We start from the raw sequence: 21,704 nt of genomic DNA, 5'->3' as shown, positions 1-21,704 counted from the left end.
AAGCAATCTTCTAAGATTTTTTTTAGAAAGAAAAATTTTTGTTTTAAAATTCCCAGATTAAAAAAACGGATTTCAATTTTTTTTTATAAAACGAAAATATGTAAACAGAAAAGAAAAAAAACAGAATAAGAAAAACAAAAACGAACTTACCTGATGGACGGCGGCCCACTACACAACCGCCGGGTCGGGGGTGTGCGGCACCCCGTCCGCCGAGCCGAACCTTCCCCAGCATTCCATCCCCTTCTTTCCTGGAACCGGAAGAGAACACCCGAGATGCTCCTCCTTCGCTCCCACCGCCCCCCTTGCCGCCTTCCTCTCCTCCACCGCATCACCATGTCCTCCTCCTCCTCCACCACCCCGGCGCCGGCCTCGTCAGCGGCAGCGGACTACCACTGCCGCACCAAGCACAGCCTCACCGCCGGCTACGCGCGCGGCCCGGGCCGCCTCGACTGGGCCAACCAGCCCAACCCCTTCCTCCGCTTCTCCCCTTCCTCGCTAATCGCTCTCCCCAACCCGCCTCCGGTTCCGGCTGGCTCCCCCGTCCACTACCCGGCCCTCTTCCACTCCCCGCCGCCTCCGCCGCGGCCGCTCTCGCTCCACTCCCTCTCCGACCTCCTCTTCCACTCGCTCGCCCTCTCCGCCTGGAAGTCCGCCGGCGCCTCCACGTGGTCCCTCCGCGTCAACCCCAGCAGCGGCAACCTCCACCCCACCGAGGCCCACGTCCTCTTCCACCACCCGGAGGAGGAGCCCCGCCGTCTCGTCCTCGCCCACTACGCGCCCCGCGACCACCTCCTCGAGATTCGCACCACAGGCCCCACTGCCAACCCTTCGGCTCTGCTGCCACCGCCGGCGACCGCGCTCCTCGCGCTCTCGTCCATCTTCTGGCGGGAGGCTTGGAAGTACGGCGAACGGGCGCTGCGCTACTGCAACCACGACGTGGGCCACGCGCTGGCCGCCGTCGCGGTCGCCGCGGCCACGCTTGGGTGGGACGCCCGGTTGCTGGACGGCTTGTCCGACCAGGACCTTGGCAGGCTAGTGGGGGTGGACAAAGGCTGCCCTGCTCCTCCTCCTCCGGACAGTAACGTGGCGACAAGCAGGGGCAAGGCGCCGTGGGTCGAGAGGCATCACCCGGATTGCGCTCTTCTTCTGTTCCCCGTGGGCTCGGAGCCGGAGGTGGACTACGCCAGGATGAGCGATGCTCTGAGGGGGTTTGATGGGTTGGAGTGGGCGGGCAGGGCGAATGGGCTCAGCAAGAGTCACGTGGTGTGGGATGTCATCTACCGCACGGCCGAGGCGATCAAGAAGCATCGTCCCGAGCCCGGCGAGCAGTTCTCGGTGAGCCCATGGCGCAAGAGTGCGGAGCTATCTGAAGGGCTGTATAAGGAACGTACGGTGCAGGAGGTGGTGCGGCAGCGGAGGAGTGCGGTTGACATGGATGGGACGCACGTGATGTCCAAGGAACAGTTTTACCAGATGCTGTTGCATTGCTTGCCTTCAGGTGAGGTTGGCCCGGCGGAGCGACAGGGACCGCAGAGCGCTCTACCATTCCGTGTGTTGCCGTGGGATGCAGAGGTGCATGCTGCGCTGTTCGTGCACCGTGTCTCGGGGCTGTCCAAGGGGCTGTACTTCTTGGTGAGGAACGAGGACCATTTTGATACGTTACGACATGCTATGAGACAGGACTTCGAGTGGGCTCGACCAGAGGGTTGCCCTGATGGCCTCCCACTGTATAGACTGTTGAAAGGAGACTGCGAGAGGTTGGCAATGCAGATTTCATGCTTGCAGGTATGTGAATATGCCAACTGTTAGAAGTTACGGTTTTTTGTTAACATAAGTTATATTTTTGTGGCTGTGCAACAATTTTATCAAGGATTTATAATATCCTGTTAGCCTTTACTGTGCTCAAACTGTAGAGACTACCTTTTGTTTATCTAGTTCATCTTTCCTTAGTTATATTATATGGAGCTAATCTGAACACTCAAAATATCAGTTCTATAGTTTATCAGGGAACAGGGGATGACATGCTCTGACCTTGTTATGCATTGCTGATTCTTGATGCAGGATATTGCCTCACATGGATGCTTTAGCCTTGGGATGATTGCACGATTTGAAGCTGTGCTGCGTGACAAAGGTGAATGGATGTATCCTCGTTTATTCTGGGAGACTGGTGTTCTTGGTCAAGTTCTCTACCTTGAGGCGCATGCTGTAGGAATATCTGCCACAGGGATTGGTTGCTACTTTGATGATGCCGGTAAGTTGATGTAGAAATATAAAAAGATCAAGTAGCAATTGAAATGCATCATTTAATTATTTGCTCCATTAACCATACATGATTAAAAAGTCTTACGAGCTTTGTTTGCTGAGCAGTCAGGCCTTTCTTTTTTTGCTGGCATGAAAATTTCCTTCTAAACAACTCATTTTACTGAACACACTTGTGCTCATTATCATTGTGGTAAAAACCAAGCCATAAAGTTGCATTTGTTATGTCCAGACTTGCAGTTAACTTAGCAAGCGTAATCGAAAGATCTGATTGTTAGGTGGACTAACTAAGGTCTCTTTATGGCCCGTTTGCTTAATATCTTGTAAATGCCACACTAAAGTGCACGAAATTTCATGGGTGAGTGAGTACAAGAATCACCTTTTCAATAGAAAATGAGTCCACGGATTCTGCAAATCTTGATGCTTTATTGGTTTTGGTCACTAAAATGTTATGTGAATAAGCTTTCATCTTGAAAAGAAGAACAAACAGTGCTGGATTAATATTATTTCCTGGTTTGTTCATTGAAGTAATGGCCCAATCAATTTGATGTTATTTCTACAAGATTCAGTTTTTAAATAATATAAATTTCCATGTACGTTTGAGGCTTGAAACTCATGAAGTATTATGTGGTTGAAAGATCTCGTTTCCAAAAACTTACTAACTCCTTAACTCATTTGAGTTCTTCATTATTTTTTGCACTTGTAATTATTACCTGTAATTTAGTTCTTTTCTTATTCTCCGTATAGACAAGCATGCCTTGCACCCTAATATATGTTTGTTCTTGACAAAACATGTCATCATGTCGTGCCTGCATTTTTCTCAGTTGTTCCTGAATTTGCAGTTTTTTCGTCACATTGTTGTCATCTGCTATAGAATAAATTTTGTGGTCTTTGACTCTGGGGTTGCCTACATTATCATCACTTGAGAGAGAAAACATTTCTGATATTTATATGGAATGCATAGTTACTTTTATGAGAATGCACCCTCCCTGAAATTGGATGATCCATCACCCCAGATGCCTTATAAGCTATTACGGCAATTGAATATATTTTCTTCCGTTGTTGTGCAGTTCATGAGGTACTTGGTTTGAAAGATTTGGAGTTTCAAAGCTTGTACCATTTTACCGTTGGCGCCCCTGTACTTGACAAGCGGATTATGAGTCTCCCTGCCTACCCAGGTCCAGGGATTGATGCATGATTCCTGGGTTCAGAGAGTGATGATTCAGGCCTACAGATCAATGCTTGCACGTATGTTACCAATTAGTTTTTTTTTTGTTAACATATTTTTGTGGCTGTGCAACAATTTTACCAAGGATTTATAATAGCTTGTTAGCCTTTACTGTGCTAACTGTAGAGCCTACCTTTTGTTCATGTAGTTCATCTTTCACTAGTTAATTTATGGAGTTAATGTGAGCACTCAAAATATCAGTTTTGTAGTTTATCAAGGAACAGGGGATGACATGCTCTGAGCTTGTTATGCATTGCTGATTCCTGATGCAGGATGGTGCTTCACATGGATGTTTTAGCCTTGGGATTATTGCAGGATTTAAAGCTGTACTGCCTGACAAAGGTGAATGCATGTATCCTCGTTTATTCTGGGAGACTGGTGTTCTTGGTCAAGTTCTCTACCTTGAGGCGCATGCTGTAGGAATATCCGCCACATGGATTGGTTGCTACTTTAATGATGTCGGTAAGTTGACGCAGAAGTTTTAAATGATCAATTAGTTAAACTGCTTCATTTGTATTTGATCCATTAACCATACTAGGGGGACAATACTATTCCAAAGAAACTCAGATGTATGACAAAACAAAAACATCAGTAATCTATCCACCGAAATTATTTAATCAGAGCTTAATAGGATGGATCAGAAATCCAGTTCTAACTGAGTTGAATATTCGATAGTTCTTGGAGCAATGCGTTAGGGTGCTCCTCCCTCACACATCTGGCCATCACGTTGTGGTCGTCCTCGCAGAAGGGTAGGCCAATCCTCTCTTGCTCGTAGCTCATCAACCTTGCCAGCCCCCCTGTGCCAAAATCAAACCATACGCCGAAGTTCCGCCAGGATGACAGACCAAGAAGATCATATCCAAGTAAGCGCTGCTGCAGCACGTCCATGTTTGGCTGGTTAGACACCTGATCCTTGGCATGCTGGATCAAGGTCTATGATGTTTCGATTTGCCACCATGCTACTCGTCGCCGTGACAAGGTGTATGGTTACACAGTTACCGTAAAAACCCTCCTTGGCCCCCGCATATCTGTGTGCATTAAACATGAAAAGAGTGCGATGAGGGCACCCTGGTGGCCTGGTCAGAGAAGATTGCGCGCGTCCAGCACTGCTATTGCACCGCAGTCACTGCCTCGAACACCTAGCATGGCTGCCCTTGACTCGTCAAGCACATATGCTTGATGTGGTTGATTAAACTAGATGGTACAGTGATGTTGAGGAAGGCCCTCGGGGATGGTTGCAGGGTAGCCACAAACCGCATAAAGTCTGGAAAATGGAGGCAAACGGGTTGCCGCAAACCTAGGATGATAGATGGTGATGTTAGCCCATGGGCAAGCTCGCCCACCACCTGGAAGAACTGCACGAGCCCACTGCCATCACAGAGACTGTGGTTGCATGTTAGCCCCACGATGAACCCGCCACAAGAAAAGACAGTCACCTGCATCAACATCAATGGCTTGGAGTGGCTGAAACCCACAGACGGGTAGAGGCGAGCTCTTCTTGCAGCGATGGGTCACACAACTCCGAGACATCCTTGATTGTAGCATGCTGCCGGGTACCCCCTCCCCGGTGCATTTGATGACGACCTAGCCGGAGGTTTCTCCAACAGTGAGGCGGCCCGTGATAGGGTAGTAATGGACGAGTGTATGTGAGAGGCCCCTTCTTACAGTCTCGGCAGGCTCATGGATGGGATTCTTGAACACAAAGAAGGCTGTGACGGGGCCAACGAATATTTTGTCATGCAACCAAAGGGGACTTGCTGATCAGCCCTATGGTCACACTGTTAGTCTCTGCTTCTTATGTACAGCTGTGGTACTTCTTTTTGAGAGATTATGAGTAGCTATGGTTTCTTTTGAGAGTTCCTGGCAGCCTTGTTGTGTTTATATAGACCAGAGGCGAGCTTTTATATGGAACTTGGGTACCGTTATGTGATGCCCCAAAACTGGTACTATGCAGATTCAAGCGTTCCCGTCCAAATTCGCACAATATGATTTTAGGAGATGCACCACCAAGCGCCTCGTATATGCCAAGCATGCACGCTATGCGGGTGGAATCAATCACAGGTAGTAATCATTATAACAAGTCATGACATAGCCCACAAGAGGAATTATTACAACAACGACTCCAACGAATCAGAAATACAAATATACAATACATAGATTCAAATCATACAGAAAGCCAAATACATCCGAGTACGTACAAATGGACTAAGAGTCTTGAAGATAACCAAGTGGCGTCCATAAGCCTAGGCCAAGCCGAAGGGTAACCTCGCTAGCGTCGTTCTTCATCGAACCTATCTTCATACGTCCAGTATTGTCCCAAAGCAGCAATAAGTAGGGGTTCGTACTTAACAAGACTTCAAGATGTATAAGCTTCGTCAACCAGTCGTCCTTTGTACTTGAGGCACACAGGGAACTTAGAGGACACAAAGGACGCCATAGGCAATATGGTGGGGTTAAGCGGAAGTGCGCAAGCACTAAAAACCTGTAGAGACACTCACAACTTACAGGTGCTAGAAATAGATAAGATAGCGCATAAGCTAATAGTTCTATACTCTGCAAACATAACCCAGCCGATGCGTTTTCCCCCTTCGCAAACGAGGAAGTACTTGCAAGGATACTCACACGGTTGTTAAGTTTAAACCATTTATTATTGAGGTTGTGCTAATTTACTACGCAAGTTATTATTAATGGAACAACAGGTGTAAGTTGTCTATGATCGAGTTAAACAACTCCAAGTCGTTCATAACCGTGGATACGGTTTTTCGAAAAGATCTAACCCTGCGGGGGTTCCCAAATGTGCCCACACGCGCGATCAATCTAATCTGGCGAGGGTAAGATATCACGACTCGCACTCTCCTGATAACCTCCAACAGATATAACATGTAGCATGTGTCTAGGAACCCCCAACAAATAACCCGATAAGATAACGGTATCGGTAACAAGATATAACATCGGTACTAAGCACACACTACGACTCGCAAGGGAGACCCGATAACCAAACAATAGTTGTAGGAGGGATGTGGAGGCAATATGGGCTGCTTGAGATAAACATGTGGATAGGACACGTGAAAAGAACGTGTTGAAGAGTTGTTGCGCTGTTCTGTACCTGGCCCATGTGGCCCAGTTAGAGTGTTACCTTAAGGAGCTATATAAGGGGCTTTGTTCAGGGTTCGTACGCTAGCCGCCACAACATAGAATAGATTAGATCAGGTTAGCTACTTTCTTTGCTCAACATGGTATCAAAGCAAGGGGCGATGGAGGTGGCTATGGCGGTGCCGGCGCGTTGGTGATGGTGACTGTAGCAGCAGCCTAAGGAGTGGCCTGGGCTGGGGGGAGGCAGTGCTGGTGGTGCTACAAGTGGGAAGGAGAGGAAATTTCGTGGAGGAGTGACTGCTGGTGCTATGCAAGATGGGGGACGAGCTCACAACAGCTCTTGAGAAGCTGGCACAGCTTCTCGTGACCAAGAATGCAGAGAGCACTTCCGCTGATGGGGGTGCTGCTCGTGTTCCACAGGCAGAGGTGGTGCAGAAGGTGGAGCTCATGCCCAATGAAGTGAAGCTACAAGGGATGAGCAACTATCTAAGTTGGTCGAGGCGAGCAGTGCTTATTCTTAGGACAAAGGGACTGGCTGGACACGTTCAGGGAAGCGCTGTTGAACCGGAGGACAAGGAGAGTGCAGATTGGAAGAAATGAAGTGTGGCCCCTTCTATTGGTGTTTCAGCCGAGGGTCTTCCAAATACCTCGGAGGTATGGAGTACTTTGTCAAAATGTACTCCTGGTAAGGGAAATCTGATACTAATGACACAGATTAAGGATGCAGTGCATGATTTGCGTCAAGGTGAGAAGGGCCTGATGGCATATGTGGCTGACTTGCAGCGTCTCTGGGCTGATTTGGATAACTGTGATCCTCTTGAGCTCCCTCATTCAGCATGTGGAACGCCACCGGGTGATGAAGTTTTTGAAGGGATTGAACCCCTGTTTTGAGAACAGACGTGCTGCGTTAGTGCACCAACCCAAGCTTCCTTCTCTTGACGAAGCTATTGCAGCCATGTCACCAGAGGAGGTTCGTCTGAAATCTGCTGGAGGCAGTGAACAGCTAATGCAGTCCGCATTTGCAATGACCACAAGGAAAGAAACAAGAGACTGCTTTACCTGTGGTGAACCAGGGCACATAAGCAGATTTTGTACTGCATCAATCAGGGGAAGAGGAAGATGATACAATGGTGGTTACAACCAGAGAGGTGGTCGTGGTTGGGGTGGCAACACTAGAGGTGGCCATGGCTGGGTTGTTGGTCCTCGTTATGGAGAAGGTGCTCACAAGGCAAATATGGCTGCACCAAGTGAAGGGAAACAACCAATAAGCGGAGAGCCTAGAGATGGACCAGAAGCTACTACTTCAAGCTTTGACAATTTCGGCAACTTTGTCGACACAAATAAAGGTAACACAGAGAATGCATCAGTAGCAACACATTCAGTTAATAGAGGATGGGTTTTAGACTCAGGGGCATCCAAACATGTTACTGGGAATCTGAAAGAATTTGAATCCTATATTCGATATCCCCCCACATATCAGGAGACTATACATACAACAGATGGCACATCGCAACCTATTAGAGGAGTTGGGACAGTTAATCATGTTATTGAACTATCATCAGTATTGTATGTGCCTGCCTTTCCTGTGAATTTAGTGTCTCTCAGTGCACTGGTTGATCAAATTGACTGTGAAGTTACCATTAACAAATATATGTGCTCGATCCAGGAGAGGGTAACAAGCAGGAAGCTTGGGATTGGGACCAGGCATAGAGGATTGTGGTACATGGACCGCAGCGTGCCTAGCCAGGATGGGAATCAAGGCCTAGTGGCTGTCACTGAAGACAAGGAAACTAGAGCTCTAATCCATCACTGTCGAATGGGACATGTATCGTTTGATAAAATGTATCAAATATTTTCCGATGTAATGAGTGGTGTTGACAGAAGCAAGCTCAAGTGTGATGCTTGTGAGTATGCCAAACACACTAGAACCTCCTATGTGAGTAAGGGGATCAGAAGCATATGTCCTTTTGTGTTGGTTCATTCTGATGTATGGACATGTCCAGTGGTATCCATAAGTGGTGCAAAGTATTTTGTAACCTTTATCGATTGTTACTCACGGATGACTTGGATCTATCTTATGCGACACAAGGATGAAGTATTCCAGTGTTTCAAAAAATTTCATGCTCTTGTGAAGAATCAGTTCAATGTACAAATACAAGCTATTCGCACTGATAATGGTACGGAATATGTTAACAAAATATTTGGTGCTTTCATGTCTGAGCATGGAATCTTGCATCAAACATCATGTTCAGATACGCCTCAACAGAATGGTGTGGCTGAAAGGGAAACCCGTCATATATTGGAGGTTGCTCGGGCCTTAATGTTCACCATGAATGTGCCTAAATTCCTATGGAGCGAAGCTGTCCCGACTGCAACCTATTTGATCAACCGTACGCCATTGAGTGTGATAGGTATGAAGTCACCATGCGAATTAATTCTAAAGGATAATACTTTTGTTGTTCCTCCAAAATTATTTGGATGCACTTGCTTTGTTAGAGATCACAGGTCATCAGTGAGCAAACTAGATCCTTGAGCTCTGAAATGTATTTTTCTTGGGTATTCGTCCACACAAAGAGGTTACAAGTGCTGGAGTCCTTCCGAACGAAGGACATTTGTGAGCATGGATGTCACTTTTCGGGAATCTGAACCATTTTATGGAGATAAGACTGATCTGAGCATATTATTCGAAGATCTTGACCATTGTTCGGCTCATGGAACTGGTCAAGAGGGGGAGAGTGAACAGATGCACGGGGAGACAATCTCAGAATCACAACCACAACCTCAACCAATAGTGGGTCTCATTCCAGTAAGACAAGATGGAGATGACCAAAATTTACCGCAGAGATGGAGAAGGCTGAATGAGGAACAAAATCTTCAAGTTTATGGTAGGAGGCAAGTGAGTGCGCAACATGTCCATGGGGAGCAACGAGAGTTACAACTTACAAGTTGAACATCAGGACAATTCTAAGACCATTTGCTCCAGTGAAAGCCAAGTTGATGGAGACTCGACAACAATGGGAGGAGGACAAATGGACCTACCAATTGCTTTGAGGAAAGGAACTTGGGCTTGTGTTGAGAGACTATAGAAAAGGCATGATGAGTGTGATATAGGCAACTTCGTGTCATACGAAGCCTTGTCTCCTTACAAAGCATTTGTTGCTTCCCTACGGTCAGTATCTATTCCAACTGACTGGAAGGTAGCAAAGGAGGACCCAAAATGGCGAGCGACCATGTTGGAACTACAAGCATTAAGAAAAACCAAAACTTGGGAGTTAGTATCTCTTCCAAAAGGAAAAAAAGGCTATCAGTTGTAAGTGGGTATACACTGTAAAACAAAATGAACAAGAAAAGATTGAAAGGTACAAGGCAAGACTTGTGGCATTGAGGAAGAACAGAACTTAGGAATTGACTACTCTTTCTAGAGGAAAGAATGCAATCAGTTGTAAATGGGTATATACGCAGTAAAACACCACGAAGGAAAGATAAAGAGGTACAAAGCGAGATTGGTAGCTAGAGGGTACAGTCAAACATATGGAGTTGACTATGATGAAACATTTGCACCTGTGGCAAAGATGAATACAGTAAACTTTGGATGGCCCTTACACCAGCTGAATTTGAAAAATGCGTTTCTACATGGTGATCTACAAGAAGTTTACATGGAGAATCTCCCGGGCTTGGCTTCAGCTGAAACTGAAGGTAAAGTGTGCAGGCTAAAGAAGTCGTTGTATGGTTTAAAACAATCCCCTAGAGCTTGGTTCGATCGATTTAGAAGAGCTATGTGCGAGATGGGATATGGACAATGTAATGGAGACCGCCTTTGTATTCTAGAGGCATTAAAATCAGAAAATAACAATTCTACGTGGATTACATTATAATCACATAAGATGATGTAGCAGAAATAACCATGGTAAAGAATTGTTTAAGCAAAGCCTTTGAAGTCAAAGATCTGGGGCAACTTAGATACTTTCTTGGAATAGAGGTTGCAAGGTCAAAGAAGGGAATAGTTCTATCACAGCGCAAGTACATCTTGGACCTTCTCAGTGATATGGGGATGATGGATGGTGTAGCTCCAACACCCATGGATCAAAATCAAAAGAACTCGTAGACAAGGAGAAATATCAGAAAGTGGTGGGAAGATTGTTGTACTTGTGTCACACAAGACCTGATATTGCATATGCAGTTGGTGTAGTGAGTAGATATATGCATGAGCCAAGAAGTGGACACATGGATGTTGTTCATCGAATCCTAAGATACTTAAAAGGAACTCCAGGAAAAGGGTTATGGTTTAAAGCAAATGGACATCTAACAGTTGATGGTTAGTGATGCTGACTGGACAAGTTGTTTAGACGATAGAAGGTCAACTTCTGGTTATTGTGTATTTGTTGGAGGGAATTTGGTAGAAGCAAAAAACAACCAGTATTATCAAGATCAACTGCAGAAGCATGACTCTGTACTCCCGAGGGCCTTTGTTGCTCATATTCCCGTAGGGATTAAAACCATCCGTGGCAAGTCCAAGCCTTATGTTCCTGGCATCAGCGACAAAGTCTTTATGAATATTGTCAAAATCCTTCCATGCATCCCCGTCTGTCTGGATGGTCGAGTTCATTCTTCACGTCTTGCCGCTTCAGTTTGTGCCACTGTACCTCCTTTGATTGCTCCTTTGAAAGAAACATTCTTTGCAGCCTTGGAATCAATGGGAAGTGCCTCAGCACCTTCTCTAGGATATGTCTCCTACCATCAGCATATTTCCATCTGGAGGCTTTGCACTTGGGGCAATTATTCTCCTTGGCATAATCCTTCCGGAAAAATACACAGTTATTCGGGCACACATGGATACTATCATAACCAAGGCCCAACCTGCCGATTATGCTAAGTGCCTCCTCGTATGACTTTGGTATTGAGCTAGTAGGGTATTGCAAGGCCAAAATCAGGAGTATCGCGTTGAATGCAACGTTGCTAATCCGGTAGTACGACTTGGCTCGAAGTAACTTGATCGTGAGTGAAAACCTTGACATTGTACCCCCATCGTCGGCTGCGCGCTTGGCTTCCTCTATCAACTCGGCAAATATAGTGTCCTTTCCGAGGACCTTGCGGTTCGACTTGTACAAATCGGCAAGTAGATCGGAATTCTATCATCTTCGTAACCATCTTCCTCTTGCAAACCAAAATAGTGTGCCTCCGCATCACCTCCACCAACATGGTGTGCCCCCGCATCACTTCCATGTCCAGCCCTCGAGTTCACCTCCATGTCCATGTCCAAGCTCGGGTGCACCTCCTTGTCCTCCATGTCCAGCTTCAGGTACATGATGTAATGGTTCTCCATGGAAGACCCGTCTGTCATAAGTGCTTGCCATCCCAAAAAGAAGCAAATGAGCCTCTACTACATCTAGAGGTTTTGTGCAACGGTTGAAACAGCTACGGCATGGGCACATGACCTGATCATCATTGGCAGCACTCAAGCGAACAAACTGCATAAACTCTGCCACTCCCTTTGTGTGTTCAGGGGAAAGCCTTCTAATTCTTGTTGTAATCCAGCGTCTGTCCATCTGCGGAAGAACAAAATGTTGCAATTAGCACACACCTAACTGCACAGCGAGTTCCAATTTCAAGCAATGCACAGCAGTTCAATTCGATTTTGTGAACCGATGAAGAAGAACAGATCGAGAGGGGAGAGATGAGAGGGGTGCAGACCGGGAGATGCGGAGGGGCTCGTCGTCGGAGAGGGCCGGGGCTCGTCCTGGAGAGGGACAGGGCTCGTCCTGGAGAGGGCGAGGGGCTCGTCGTCGGCGAGGCAGATGGACAACATATCCCTTGCTCGGACGTAGCGCCGTCACACCCACCACCGCCGTCACCTCGGACTCGGTACTTTAGTCCTAGTAACAACACATTGGATCACAGAGATTCGATATTGTGAACTGACGAAGAAGAACAGATCGAGAGGGGAGAGATGAGAGGGGTGCAGACCGGGAGAGGCGGAGGGGCTCGTCGTCGGAGAGGGCCGGGGCTCGTTGTCGGAGAGGGACGGGGTCGGTGACCACCGCCACCGCTGCCGCCGAGCGACTGGACCGCCAGATTTACGGGAGGGGTTCGAATTTCTGCTAGGTTATCGGAGGGAGTTGGATTCGGAAGGGATATTTGGGCTTCTCCTGGGCGCCAAGAAAAAATCAAAAAGAGTGAGGGCTGGGAGTCGAACCCAACACCTCTAGATATGTGAACGTGCCAGTTAACCAGTGGAGCTATTGGAGAGATCTTGTCAGCTTACCATCCTTTATCCTTACATAGTGGAACTAAGGCAACTTTTTTTTTTTAGTTATGGATACGATCTTGTTACATTATCTATCAGAGGGGATGCCGATTTAGGACAACGAGTTAATTTGTACAGGAGCATTAGCTAAGCAACGAGCTAATATATGACTAATAATTAATTACGGCTAGCAAACTATATATATCTATATATACTCCAGCATATATAGACCACCAAAAGCACATTATATTACACATATATAGTGCCAGCCTTGAGCTCAATAACATAGTACCAAAATGACACGTTAATTATAGATACTATCGAGAAGGTTCAACGCTCATTTACTTGAGCTCATTACATAGACCAACAGGCCATTAGATAGTACCAGATCGATAAGAGTTTCAACGCTCATATTACTTGAGCTCATACACACATATATATATAGTACTACTAGCTTAATTAGAGAGGTTCAGCCTGCTAGCTCATTTCTCGAGCTTCCTGACATGCAACTTGAGACCGCCCCGGGCGCGAATGCGAAACAAAAACACAAAGATATCATTTTGCTTCATCTTGCTCTTCTGCACCACAGCTCTCCAGTTAGTTGTGATCACTGCACCGTCAAACCTCCCTTTGCCCTGGAAAATCCTCACTTTCACACCATGTCTCTCACTGTAAGAGACAAGAAAGTCATTATCTGGAAGGTGCATATTCCTTGAGATGTGCTGCTTGGTAAACTTCCGGTTGAAGTACTGCAGATTATAAGATGCAAAACTTCGTTCAGATGAAGTCATTGTCAACATATAAAGATGCAAAAACATCCTTGAGATGGAGTAATTATTTACCATTCTGGAACTGCCTTCCACGGTACTTGCGCTCTTTATAGTGCACACATAAAAAGGAATTGCGGGACGCTTTTGGTCAACAAGATATCTCAGGGTTTCAACTTGTGTAGGATTCATTTCCACTAGATTGGGATACATGCAAAAGTCATCCCATTCCTCACCTTCCTCTATCCTAGGACCTACATATAAGGAAACCAGGGAATAAGGCCTAGTTTAAAGTTTTCCTAAAATTGAAGTATATCAAACCAACAGTATTTATAGAAACTGAAGTATTCCTTGAATGCTACAAATTGACTAGCTATTATGCCAAACCGAGACTAAGCATTTGACCTATATCCTGCATCTATAACTAATATATATTTTTCTTACCTCGATGAGTCAGTTGGACATCAGCAGGAGGAGGAGGAGCAACTTCCTCATGCTCAGCTGCACAATCCATTGCTGCAGCATCATCAGCTTCCTCTTGCTTAACGTGAACCCTATCTGGAGAACCATCCTCACCTTCGGAGGATGAGCTGATGTCGATGGTCTCAACGACCTTCTTAGATGGGACCAAAATGGCAACTTCATAGTCATAGGGGTCCATGGTGTCGACCTAATAACAAGCAGTGAACAATTTGAGAACTATAAAACTATTAATTACACGTTAATTAAAACTAAGTTGGGATGTTTAGGTTCAGATTGACATTCGCACTAGCAGCACTAGCATTCGCCATGGACGGTGAAGGTCCTGATCTGAGTAAAGGCCTGCATGGCTGACGGCGGAGGAGGCAGAAGCGGTTGCGATTCAAAACATGTGCTAGTGCTGGTAGTGCGAATGTCAATCTGAACCTAAACATCCCAACTTAGTTTTAATTAATGTGTAATTAATAGTTTCATAGTTCTCAAATTGTTCACGGCTTGTTATTAGGTCGACACCATGGACCCCTATGACTGTGAAGTTGCCATTTTGGTCCCATCCAAGAAGGCCGTTGAGACCATCGACATCAGCTCATCCTCCGAAGGTGTCACGTTGAGCAAGAGGAAGCTGATGATGCTGCAGCAATGGATTGTGCAGCTGAGCATGAGGAAGTTGCTCCTCCTCCTCCTGCTGATGTCCATCTGACTCGTCGAGGTAAAATACATATATATTAGTTATAGATGCAGGATATAGGTCAAATGCTTAGTCTCGGTTTGGCATAATAGCTAGTCAATTTGTAGCATTCAAGGAATACTTCAGTTTCTATAAATACTGTTGGTTTGATATACTTCAATTTTAGGAAAACTTTAAACTAGGCCTTATTCCCCGGTTTCCTTATATGTAGGTCCCAGGATAGAGGCGAGTGAGGAATGGGATGACTTTTGCATGTATCCCAATCTAGTGGAAATGAATCCTACACAAGTTGAAACCCTGAGATATCTTGTTGACCAAAAGCGCCCCGCAATTCCTTTTTATGTGTGCACTATAAGAGTACCGTGGAAGACAGTTCCAGAATGGTAAATAATTACTCCATCTCAAGGATGTTTTTGCATCTTTATATGTTGACAATGACTTCATCTGAACGAAGTTTTGCATCTTATAATCTGCAGTACTTCAACCGGAAGTTTACCAAGCAGTACATCTCGAGGAATATGCACCTTACAGATAATGACTTTCTTGTCTCTTACAAGTGAGAGACATGGTGTGAAAGTGAGGATTTTCCAGGGCAAAGGAGGTTTGACGATGCGATGATCACAACTAACTCGGAGAGTCAGGTGCGTAAGAGCAAGATGAAGGAAAATGATATCTTTGTGTTTTGGTTCCGCATTCGCGCCCGGGGCGGTCTCAAGTTGCATGTCAGGAAGCTCGAGAAATGAGCTAGCAGGCTAAACCTCCTTAATTAAGCTAGTAGTATTATATATATGTGTGTATGAGCTCAAGTGATATGAGCGTTGAGCCTCTTATCGATCTGGTACTATCTAATGGCCTGTTGGTCTATGTAATGTGCTCAAGTAAATGAGCGTTGAACCTCCTCGGTAGTATCTATAATTAACGTGTCCTTTTGGTACTATGTTATTGAGCTCAAGGTCGGCACTATATATGTGTAATATAATTTGCTTTTGGTGGTCTATATATGCTGGAGTATATATAGATATATATAGTTTGCTAGCCGTAATTAATTATTAGTCATATATTAGCCTGTTGCTTAGCTAATGCTCGTGTACAGATTAACTGTTGTCCTAAATCAGCTGATAGATTATGTAACAAAATCATATCCATAACTAAAAAAAAAGTTGCCTTAGTTCCACTATGTAAAGGATAAAGGATGGTAAGCTGACAAGATCTCTCCAATAGCTCCACTGGTTAACTGGCACGTTGACATATCTAGAGGTGCTCGGTTCGACTTCCAGCCCTCACTCTTTTTGATTTTTTTTTTGGCGCCTAGGAGAAGCCCAAATATCCCTTCCGAATCCAACTCCCTCCGATAACCTAGCAGAAATTCGAACCCCTCCCGTAAATCTGGCGGTCCAGTCGCTCGGCGGTGGCGGTGGTCACCGGCCCTGTCCCTCTCCGACGACGAGCCCCGGCCCTCTCCGACGACGAGCCCCGGCCCTCTCCGACGACGAGCCCCGACCCTCTCTGACGACGAGCCCCTCCGCCTCTCCCGGTCTGCACCCCTCTCATCTCTCCCCTCTCGATCTGTTCTTCTTTGTCAGTTCACAGTATCGAATCTCTGCGATCCAATATGTGCTGTTACTAGGACTAAAGTACCGAGTCCGAGGTGACGGCGGTGGTGGGTGTGCTGGCGCTGCGTCCTAGCAAGGGATCTGCTGTCCATCTGCCTCGCCGACGACAAGGAGGTGCACCTGAAGCCGGACATGGACATGGAGGTGAACCTGAGGCTGGACATGGAGGTGATGCAGGGGCACACCATGTTGGTGGAGGTGATGCAGAGGCACACTATTTTGGTTTGCAAGAGGAAGATGGTTACGAAGATCCTGGAAAGGACACTATATTTGCTGAGTTGATAGAGGAAGCCAAGCGCGCAGCCAACGATGGGGGTACAATGTCAAGGTTTTCACTCACAGTCAAGTTACTTCTTGCCAAGTCGTACTACCGGATTAGCAACGTTGCATTCAACGCGATACTCCTGATTTTGGCCTAGCAATACCCTACTAGCTCAATACCAAAGTCATACGAGGAGACACTTAGCATAATCGGCAGGTTGGGTCTTGGTTATGATAGTATCCATGTGTGCCCGAATAATTGTGTATTGTTCCGGAAGGATTATGCCAAGGAGAATAATTGCCCCAAGTGCAAAGCCTCCAGATGGAAAGATGCTGATGGTAGGAGACAGATCCCAGAGAAGGTGCTGAGGCACTTCCCATTGATTCCAAGGCTGCAAAGAATGTTTCTTTTAAAGGAGCAATCAAAGGAAGTACAGTGGCACAAACTGAAGTGGGAAGACGTGAAGAATGAACTCAGTCATCCAAGCAGACGGGGATGCATGGAAGGATTTTGACAATATTAATAAAGACTTTGCCGCTGATGCCAGGAACATAAGGCTTGGACTTGCCACGGATGGTTTTAATCCCTACGGGAATATGAGCAACAAAGGCCCCCGGGAGTACAGAGTCATGTCTCTAGGACTAAGCGAGATGCTATGGGTAAGAAACCTTTTGAGTGAGTTGAATATCTTAAAGGCTGGACACTTGAACGTATGGTGTGATAACAAGTCACCAATATGCATAGCAAACAATCCAGTCCAGCATGATAGGACAAAGCACATTGAGATTGACAGATATTAAAGAGAAACTAGATGCTGGAATTATCAAGATCACCTATGTGAACACAGGGGAGCAAATTGCTGATTGTCTGACAAAAGGTTTGGCTGCCAAGGAGCGTGATCGAGCTTGTGACACGATGGGGATGATAGATATCTATCACCCATCTTGAGGGGGAGTGTTGGACAATATATGGGCTGCATTCTATCTAGCATTCTGTCTTCCTATTCTGTCCCATGTGGCCCATTAGCCCAAATAACATGAGATGGTATATAAGTGAGGCTGGTCTCTTAGAAACCCTAAGACATAACATAGCAACTGCTGGCTGCTGCCTCTAGGTTAGCCACTCTTCCTCTTCTACAGATATGCATGGCATGGCAATGATGATTTGATGCAACTTATCCAAATTAAGCGGAACCGGAATTCCGACAATTAAATATTAGTTTGAGTTATGTATCTACTCTTATATTAAATGTTGATTAGCATGGCATAAACATGGCATGGGTGAGCTAAGCAAAATCAAACGGAACCGGGACAATATAAACAATCCCGCACAATTTCATATTTAATTATTATGTGAATCGCTATTACCCGCACAACCACATATGCAATGCGATTCAACATGATAATTTTGATGCAACAAGATAGATAGCACATTTAGAAAATAGGGTTGGTCATGGTCGAGGTCTCATGTTTTGGGTCCAAGAGCGGTCGCCGGATTTGGTTTCGGAGAGGAAGAAGATGAAGTCGGGTCTTGATCTTCAATCCGTGAAGGAGAACTTGAAATTCTTCGGGGTTCATGTCATCGCTGCAGTACCACATCACCACACCATCATCACTTCACACACAACCCCACGGCATCACCAATACCAGCACATCACCAGCTTCACCATCACCACCTATGCCTCATCCTCAACACCACACTGACACACCATCGGGAGGCAAAGTAACAGCACGAGCTCTGGCACATCGAAGAGACACAGGAGATCACGAACAGTGCATCAGCCGTGTGGAGAACAAGTGGAGATGAAGAGCACAGCGAGGCCGTGTGCTCACACACAGAGCAGTAGAACAGCGGCCATGGTCAGCGACATGGTCGGGGCGGAGAGTGGCTGCCAGTGTCGGAGGGGTGCTGCCGGCTGGGCCTTTCTAGGCCTGGCCGGTGGGGAGTCTCTCCCTTTTTTATAAATAGTTTTACTTTTATTTATTTTTTCTATTTTCTTTTAAAACCATTTTAAATAATTTTTATATAGGAACATAAGCAGATAAATATTTTCGTTGAGACAAACAGAGGGGGTTAATTTTAGCAATAAAATAAGGTTTTGTAAAATAATTTTATGTGCAAAAATATGCATGATGTCATGATGATGCATAAAAGAAAAAAAATAACAAACAAAATTTAATATGGGGATTTTCCTGGGCCGCTACACGTTACATCCTAGTTAGAAAGAGATAGATTAGGAAATCAAGTGCTGATGGGGAGGTATCAGTAGGTACCGTTAAATCCTAGCGTAGAAAGAGGTAGATTAGGAAAGCACGTGCTGATGGGGAGGTATCAGGACCTACCGGTACCTCCTAGTGTACAAAGAGGTAGACTAGGCAAGTAAATGCTGATGATGCAACGGGAGATGATGATTTCTCCTCCTTTTATGCTAACCGGGGGTGGCTACAATAGTGTGTCAAGAGCAGTATTATCTCACATTGCTTACCACTAGCAAAGAGCCCGTGCGTTGGTACAGAACTTACTAAAATTACCATGATTAGTTGGTGGGAGTATATAACTTGTATTTCACAAATAATTCTAAAATCATGAAAATTCACATGGGTATGCGAGTGGTATATCTACACGATATTCTTGGGAGGTACCTTCTCATTTAGAAGGAGGTAGTACTTGTTAAATTTGTAAGTTGATGTCATCCTTAAGTCCTTGCTGTGTTCATATAGACGAGCTTTTCTACAGCACTTGAGAGGTAATTGCCGGTTCCTCCTCATGTAGGAGGTAGATTCGGAAAGCGAGTGCTGATGGGGAGGTATCAGGATGTACCGCTACCTCTTAGTGTAGAAAGAGGTAGATTAGGAAAGCAAATGCTGATGGTGCAGTGGGAGATGATGAATTCTCCCTTCTTTTATGCTAACCAGGGATGGCTACAATAGCATGCCAAGAACAGTATAATTCGTGTCCTTACATGGTTTAACATATTCCCAAGCACAAAGGAAATCTACTTGAAAATATGTGGATGGGGTGATGTGGGTGACTGAGCACCACATAGTTGAAGAGGAACGTGGAAAGTGTGGCTAACTTACTTAGCTGATGACCGAAACATGATGAAGTTACTAATCAAGCCCCGCGAAGTCTTCAAGGTAGCATAATAATAACCTGATAGACGATCAAATATCCTTTAGTGTCGTGTTAGCCTAGGTTGCTAATGGTAATCTCTATGTCAGGATTTCATGGTTGTCTTTGAATACACATAGTGTGGTTTTCAGTCTGATGTTTGCTGTGCATATCAATTGGTGAGATTAAAATTTGCCTTTCTGTTACAAAGGCATTTACAAGCAGAGTTCCATTTGTTGTTAACTTAGCTAATGACCAAAACGTGATGAAGCAATCAATGAAGCACCACAAAGTCTTCGAGGTGGCTTAACAACCAAAACAACTAATGTGTGTATGGTTAAACATGAGAAACTTGTGTTAGCCTAGGTTGCTAATGGTGATCCCATTGTCATGTTTTTTGCACAATTGTGTTCAAATCAATCACGCTATTTATGGTTTTCAACCCTTTACTGAACTTTACAATTCAACGCATATCAATGGGTGCGATTAAAATTTGCCTCTTAATCAGAAAAGTTTTTCAAGTGGAGTTCCTTTTGTTGTTAACAAATTTTCTAATTAAGTACATGATCAATAAATGGTTAACAAAACTAGCTATAATTTTTTGTAGTTATCCGATCGGGATAACCGTACCTCAATTAAACAACGTATGAGATGGAGTAGTAAATACATGTACCATGGCAAGGTTAGAAGCAGCGTAACCAAAACTAACGCCACTGTTGTCCAGTTCACTTTCACGCCGTTTCCAAATAAAAGGATATTATATTTTGCAAACCCAGCAACCCTTTTTTCTACCAAAGATCATATCTGGGAGTTACATTTCCATCCATAGTGGACAGAGTAAGGGGTACCACAAAACACTAACCATCCCCACCTTCCGCGTTGAAAGATCTCATGTGATGTTGATACTGACACACGAAAATTAATGAAGTCAATGTGACTTACCAACTAAAAGATGGACTTGCATGATAAAGTTTTGCAACAACTGAGAATACGACTTTCCATCTTGAATAACAGAACTCATAGTCCCAGGGTAATGTCATTGCCCAGTTTTTTCATTGATTAATGGTCCCAAATCAATTGGATGTTATTTCTGCAAGATTCAGTTTAAAAAATATATAAATTTTACAATATGTTTTGAGGCTTGATATTCATGAATTATTGTGTGGCTGAAAGATCTCGTTTCCAAAATATAGACAAGCATGCCTTATACAATATATAAGTTTGTTCTTGAAAAAACATGTCATGTAGTTGCCTGCATTTCTCTCAGTTGTGTCTGAATTTGCCATTTTTTGTGCTATTTTGTGGCAAAGGTTTTAAATGTAGCTGTCTGGTAGGGACTAGTAATCTTGTGGTCTTTGACTCTGGGGCGGTCTACATTATCATCAATTGCGAGAGAAAATAATTGTGATATTTACACCGATGTATGGTCACTATTATGGGAATGCACCCCTCTGTCAAAATTAATGATCCATTATCCCAGATGACTTGTAAGCTATTACGACAATTGAATTTGTTTCCTTCATTTGTTGTGCAGTTCATGAGGTACTTGGTTTGAAAGATCTGGAGTTTCAGAGCCTGTGCCATTTTACCGTGGGTGCCCCTGTGCTTAACAAGCGGATCGCGAGTATCCCTGCCTACCCAGGTACATGGATTGATGCGTAGTTCGTGGGTCCAGAGAGTGATGATTCAGGGATACCGCCTACGGATCAACATCCAAATGCCTGGATGAAACGAGGAGTCAGTTCCCTTGTATAGCAGAGCAGCATGTTTTTTCTTACCTTGTGGTTCCTGCCCTCATAAGCCATACCACCCTGCATGTTTTGTACAGTTGTCGTCTTCCGAGTAAAGGAGCCTTATGATGACAAGATGGAGTGTATCCTGATCTTCGTACATGATCAGCAATCAGGATGGTGGTATTAATCGTGTGAGCATGAGAAACAAAAGAGATGCTCATAGATA

At 45.0% G+C, this 21,704-nt stretch overlaps 1 protein-coding gene and 1 pseudogene across 4 annotated transcripts; one reads left to right on the top strand and one right to left on the bottom strand.

Moving 5' to 3' along the window:
• Nucleotides 1–256: 256 nt before the first annotated feature.
• Nucleotides 257–21,650, top strand: LOC124649968. Of its 4 annotated transcripts, XM_047189538.1 has the most exons (6): nt 259–1,785; nt 2,062–2,251; nt 3,330–3,507; nt 3,760–3,949; nt 21,280–21,482; nt 21,574–21,650. In XM_047189538.1, the coding sequence occupies exons 1-3, from the start codon at nt 274–276 to the stop codon at nt 3,455–3,457; spliced, it is 1,830 nt and encodes a 609-aa protein (XP_047045494.1). In that variant the 5' UTR covers nt 259–273; the 3' UTR covers nt 3,458–3,507; nt 3,760–3,949; nt 21,280–21,482; nt 21,574–21,650. The 4 variants fall into 4 exon arrangements, with proteins under 4 accessions (XP_047045496.1, XP_047045494.1, XP_047045493.1 ...); XM_047189540.1 differs by having other exon boundaries at nt 257–1,785; nt 3,330–3,503; nt 21,280–21,650; XM_047189537.1 differs by having other exon boundaries at nt 21,280–21,650.
• On the bottom strand, nt 4,139–5,519 carry LOC124647384 (annotated as a pseudogene).
• Nucleotides 21,651–21,704: the final 54 nt, after the last annotated feature.

Source organism: Lolium rigidum, chromosome 4 (assembly GCF_022539505.1).
Source record: "Lolium rigidum isolate FL_2022 chromosome 4, APGP_CSIRO_Lrig_0.1, whole genome shotgun sequence".
Lineage (NCBI taxonomy): Eukaryota > Viridiplantae > Streptophyta > Magnoliopsida > Poales > Poaceae > Lolium > Lolium rigidum.
This window is presented reverse-complemented; position numbering and strand designations above follow the sequence as displayed.

Excerpts from the sequence above, each read along its gene's own strand:
- LOC124649968 (XM_047189540.1), top strand. The coding sequence starts at position 274 with ATGCTCCTCCTTCGCTCCCACCGCCCCCCTTGCCGCCTTCCTCTCCTC. Across the intron at positions 1,786-2,061 it reads TGCAGATTTCATGCTTGCAG|GATATTGCCTCACATGGATG; the intron begins GTATGTGAATAT and ends TTCTTGATGCAG. Across the intron at positions 2,252-3,329 it reads TTGCTACTTTGATGATGCCG|TTCATGAGGTACTTGGTTTG; the intron begins GTAAGTTGATGT and ends GTTGTTGTGCAG.